Source organism: Phoenix dactylifera, unplaced genomic scaffold, assembly GCF_009389715.1.
Source record: "Phoenix dactylifera cultivar Barhee BC4 unplaced genomic scaffold, palm_55x_up_171113_PBpolish2nd_filt_p 000818F, whole genome shotgun sequence".
Classification (NCBI taxonomy): domain Eukaryota; kingdom Viridiplantae; phylum Streptophyta; class Magnoliopsida; order Arecales; family Arecaceae; genus Phoenix; species Phoenix dactylifera.
In genome coordinates this window covers 162,694-168,389 of record NW_024068185.1, presented here as the reverse complement: position 1 = coordinate 168,389, position 5,696 = coordinate 162,694, and the positions used below count along the sequence as shown (strand labels likewise).

The 5,696-nt window shown below is 46.2% G+C and overlaps 1 protein-coding gene across 1 annotated transcript; it reads right to left on the bottom strand.

Moving 5' to 3' along the window:
• Positions 1-1,446: 1,446 nt before the first annotated feature.
• Positions 1,447-4,762, bottom strand: LOC120107288 (abscisic acid 8'-hydroxylase 1-like). Its single transcript, XM_039120495.1, has 7 exons — positions 4,235-4,762; positions 3,817-4,135; positions 2,869-3,255; positions 2,576-2,750; positions 2,371-2,477; positions 2,164-2,282; positions 1,447-2,018 (listed from the first exon to the last, which is right to left on the bottom strand). Exons 1-7 carry the CDS (start codon positions 4,432-4,434, stop codon positions 1,925-1,927), a joined length of 1,401 nt encoding a protein of 466 aa, XP_038976423.1. The 5' UTR covers positions 4,435-4,762; the 3' UTR covers positions 1,447-1,924.
• Positions 4,763-5,696: the final 934 nt, after the last annotated feature.

Below are 5,696 nucleotides of genomic sequence, written 5' to 3'. Positions count from 1 at the left end.
AAACCTGCGATTCAAAACTGGAGGCCTCTCAAACGAACGGAATTAATCGATCCTTATGCTCCCTCCCGCAACAAAAGAAGGGGAAAATATTGCAAGGGACTTCCCCTGTTGGGAGACTTCTAACTCCGGGTGGAATTTGCGATGTTTCTGTAGAATTGGTCATACCAACCCCCAAAGATGGGATAAGGCTGGTTTGTTTCTGTATCTAAAAACTAGAATCAGCCCATGGGAGCTAGCAATTACGATCTCTCGAGAATGCAGGAATTACAATCAAAAGAAGAGCCAAAATGGGAATTATAGGTGAGAGGAAAAGATAATGATGGGCGTAGAATGTTGACTGTATGCGGTGCCTGTCTCTGTGACTAATCTCTCTCTGCATCTCTCGTTTTTTTGGGGATGGAATATTTCTCATACAATATATATATATATATATATATATATATATATATATATATATATATATATATATATATATATATATATATATATATATATATATTTTCTTCCAAACTACACGCAGGAATATGGAAAAGGTGGCAAAGTTGGTATTTAGGGGTCCGACGGATCGTGGAAATGCAGCTTCATGAGTTAGAGCGCCCTGTGAACTTTCGAAAAGATCAGAGCTCCTGGTTAGCTTTGGAAAAGATCCATCTCTTAGCCGCTCGACTGTAGAAGATTGCAGCAAGAGCAAAGGAGAAAAGGTTATCCTCGAGCGCACCAAATCTTCTACCGGCTTTTCACCCTCTAGTTCAAGGCCGACGCCGCCTCACACGGAATTTCCGTTTTTGTATGGTAGAAGAAGAAGCGGACAGCGTTCCAGTAATTAATGTGCAGGGTTGAAACCACCAGCGTTCAGTAGTCTGACTGATCTAAGATAAGAGCATTTTTCTAAAGAAATAATCTCAACTCGTGAAGGCAATCGGCGGAAGACAGCTAGCATGGCTACTGGCATACAATTATGATTGTGCAAGCCCCACCATGACAGTTACAAGACAAGCAAAACTATCCACCCTTGACATGAGCATAAGGATGAATGAATTGATCACTGTCTTTATTTATTTATAGCGACGCTTCTGGACAGGGTATTCTGACGAACAGGAGAAACAATTTCCGGGTTGCATCTTTCCATGAATAAAAACAAACGGTGATAGCTGGCAGAAACTAATCCCTCCAAGTCTCGAGCTAATTGATCGTCTGCACCGCCCTGCAAGGCTGCGAGGGCGGAATTATCTGCATGAGGTTCCACAATGCATGTTTATTAGCTTATTGTCATCTAGTATTGTCCCGTACCAAGATGTTTTCTCGAGGCATCCAGCTTGTGCAACAATTCTTTTTTATTGATTCGAAGAGGCAATGTCAAATCACTGACTTCCCTCATATTACGGCACCTGGATGCAAAGGTAGAAGAGATATACATACAAACTATAAAAAAACATGCAATCCAAATTCCAAGGAGCCTGTGAAACAGGGGAATTGCTAAGGAGTCAGATATGTCCTTGCATGCTTTGCTTTGACTTCTGATCATTAAGATTAAGCATGGGTTATCATGGCACACGGAACCCTGACATTCCACAGTCTCACCAACTTCTCCTTAACGATTACACCTTCGAATCCTCTCGAGAAGAGAAGGAAAAGAAAAACAAATACTATGTTGATTCAGTGATTTAATCTGAATGTCTTGACACCCTTCATCAAATTTCCTTGGTACATGAATTGAAAGGGGCCTGTACAATTTGTTCAATGCCTCCTTGTCACTTGTATGTGGTCTCTTTCCTCGAGAAATTGCAATCAGTTCTGATTGCAAGTTCGTCCTCCTATCTGTGAAATATCACCACCATTTGAAGCCGGGTTTTCTCTATAACTGGCGATGATTACAGTGACTGACGCTGTCTGGTAGGGCAAATCTATCGTCTCTATCTTCCGATCATGCCTTGCGAGAGAATCTCATGGGCAACCCGTGCAGGGGCAGTACGAAAGGTCCGTACTGGATTCCGCTTTCGGATCCCGACATAGACCACCTGAAAGATGTATGTATATACCATCAAAAGAAGTTATTGATGGATCCATTCCCCCACCTAGAGGAAGAGATCTTCCAACTTGTGCGAGGATGGTCCAACTAAACTTAAGATGGAGCAGAGGTGATGCCTCGAGTCCGGTACCTACCTGTATTTGGTGGTCAGATGATGGAGGAGGACCAGCATCTCCAGCTTCGCTAGCTCATTTCCCGGGCAGGAGTGGGTCCCATTCCCAAATGGCATGAAGGTGTTGGGCTTTGGAGCAACCTGCGGTGGAAAAAGACGGTTGATTTTGTTTGCAGAACAGGGCCTGGAATTGAGTGAAAGTAGGGGACGATCGGTTCCCTTTTGTTACCTCAAATCTGGAGGGATCAAATTTTTCTGGGTCGGTAAAGTTATCTGGGCTGTGGTGAATGTTTCTGAACAGTGGCAAGACCTTCCATCCCTTTGGAATGAGGTATTCTGCACGAGCAAAGAGAGGGAAGTTCAACAAGCTGCAGCAAAACATGGAACAATCCACAAGAAGAATCAATACACAGCGCATGCTGATGCTCACCCACCTTCATACTCGACATCTTCCACTGCTTCTCTGAAGGTGAAAGACAGGATCGAAGCAACCCGCAATGTCTCCTGAATCACCCTCGAAGTCATCGGCATCCTCCTGGTATCAGCCCAGGTTAAGTGCTTCTCCCCTTCACCCATTTCCTTGCTCCTCATGATCTCCGCCTGCTCTTCCTACATGCGGCGGCAGTCCATACAAACGATCAATTGCTCGGTTCCTCCTTTCAAAACGCACACTGTCGAAGAGTAGGGAGACGGGCAGAGAAGGGAGAAAAAAAAAAAAAAATCTTACGGTGACTGCCTGCAGGATGCTTGGGTTGTCTCCGAGGTACTTGACGACCCAGGTGAGGACGCTTGCGGTAGTGTCACGAGCGGCGAAGATGACCCCGATGATGTTGTCGGCTATCTGGTCGTCGGTGAGGCCTGCCTTGGCTTCCATCAATGAGCCAAGGAGGTCATCGGCCTCTGCCTTGTTCCGCCTCCTGGATGAAAGGATGTCGGCCACCATGTGGCCCAGCTGCTTCCTGGCCTTCATTGCCTTGTGGAAGAGGGTCCCTGGGAGGTTGATAGGCATGGAGTTATAGCCTCTCTCCAGGGTGTAGTAGCACTGCTTCAGCTCGTCTATGCAGGAAATCTCATCCTTCCCGAATATAGATAGGAGTGCCACATGGAATGCGTACTGCAAATCAAGATCAAGGAGAGCAAAATGAAACAGAGACGGGATCAGCGCCGGGTATAGAAATGGTATTCTAGCCTGCTGGCTTCATCCTGAGATAGCGAGACATCATGACTCCCACACCATACCTTATCCACCAGAAATAAGTAAAGGAATGCGGAAAATTTAGTAATAAAAATGCCCAGGTTGTTTATTTTTCGAAATATAAAAAACGCTAATGGAAAAAAAAAAAAAATGGCCCACTCATGTTCAACTTGAAATATCATGGCTTCCTAGGTGATACTTTCCACAAAAAAGGGAACAAAAGGTGGAAAAAAAGAAAAAGGGATAAAAAACAATGAACTTCTATTAGAAGTGGTCGAGCAAATACTGGACTGCCCAGCTCATTTTATCCACAAATACAAGAAAAAAATCTGACACCAAAACAAGAATTGTTTGAGAGGGATAAAAATTGATGATGTCCGGCTGTGATTAGATGAGAAAAAATCATGCAATTCTTGTTGATGAGCTTGAATTTGCTAAGGAATAAAATTACGAAGAAAGCAGAGAGAGGATGCTGCTCACCTTCTTCATCTCCTGGAAGGTGTTGATGTTGCGGCCGTCCCAGGAGTGGAGGGCCTGGATGGCGATCGACTCGATGCCGGCGACCCTCCCCCGGATGGCGTCGGGCATGAAGGCCCTGAGGACGATGCGGCGCAGCCGTGCGTGGTAGTTCCCCTGCTGGAAGAAGATGGCCCTGGGGCCCAGCAGGCGCTCCTTGCTCGCCGGGTACGTCGGCTTGAACAGGTGGGCCTGCGTCACCAGCACAAACCGTGCCGCCTCCGGGCTCGACACCATCACGCAGGGGCATCCCAGTATGTGCGTCTTGAATATACGCCCATACCTACAACAACAGCAGCAACAACAGCGAGAGGATGGATTACATACAGTCACTGCTCAGAATTTAGTTCGAAGCAACTGCGATGGGATGGTGACGGCATACTTCTTTTGTTTGAGTGAGAAGAAGGTGTTGGGGTTGCTGGAGTAGAGCTGGAAGGTCTCGCCGATGTAGGGCCAGCCCATCGATCCGGGAGGCAGGGGCAGCCTATGGGCGGTGGCAGAGGAATTCTTCTTCGCTCTTGCGTGCAGACGATAGAGCAGGCAGAGCAGGAAAAGGACCAGGGATGGTAGGAGAGGAAGCATTGCAATTGTGATGGAAGGCACTCGATACTACTATCACTATAACAACTAACTGGTGTTTTGCTCTTATAAGTACTGCTATGAAGGGTAGAGAGAGAGAGAGAGAGAGAGAGAGAGAGGGAGAGAGGTGGACTGGATTCGAATGAGGTTGGGTGTATGTGTGTGTGGAGAGGAGTGGGAGGGGGAGGATATTTATAACGGGTGGGAGGGATGGAGTCCACCCACGGAATCACTTCCAGCTCAGCTACATACCATGAACACTGGCATGAGTGGTATGGTGATTGGAAGAGAAAAGGGAAAGGGGAGGAGTAAGAAAGCGAGAGGAAGATAGAGAAAGGTGGGGGAGGGGGAGGAGGGAGGGGGAGAGAGCGAGGGAGGGAGGGAGGGAGGGAGAGTGGCATGCGTCACCGGCGCATAAGCCGAAGAAGGTTGACTGCGTGCCCCATGTTTGGCTTGTGAACGGCGCTTAGGCACCTCGATGAGGGATATCCTGATTTTATTGTATTATTTTGAGCCAGCTTCTGAAAGTGATCGTTGCCGCTTCGCGCCATCCCAGATAGGAGAGACGGGGGCTGGGCGCTGCCGGTTTTTCGTCTTCCGGCTAGCCGGATAGGTCTAAATCCCTCTCGGTACTCGCCATCTCTCTCTCCCAGTTGGGACTGGTGGGAGGCACCACCAGTAGTTCTATTAAAATGATGAATTTATCGTCGGTGTCAAATAATTTTATCAATTAGTCGAGCTGATAAAGTTGCAAGAGATTTGAGTGCCCGTGACTCGGATATCAGCCTATTAGTTGGAATTTTTAGTAAAAATAGATTTCTATTGATTATGAACTGATTGAATGTCTAAGAAGCCCATAATTAATTTGTGATTATATAGTTATTTTGAACTCTATTGTCTTAATCATGTAGTGTCGCGGGCATTGGTGTAGGTCTGATTTGGTTAATGAGCTCTGTAATAGGTAGACCCATCAACATTACTAATTGGGCTAAGTCTCCGCTCCAGTTCTATATATATATATATCTGCCTATAGAAAAACTCTAGGGCATCAAGGTGCGGGCATCTATCCCATTGAGAAGACATGCATTAAGTAAGAGATGGAAAGGAAGATCTACTATGTTTTTGTGCTTTCTTCTTCTGCAAGACTTTAACCTACGAGAACCTCGTAGCCGAAAACTACCTCTTATTTATTACACGTCTGATTTTTCTGAGCTAAGAGCTGCAGACTCGGATACAACTCCAGACCTGGAAAACCAGGACTTGCA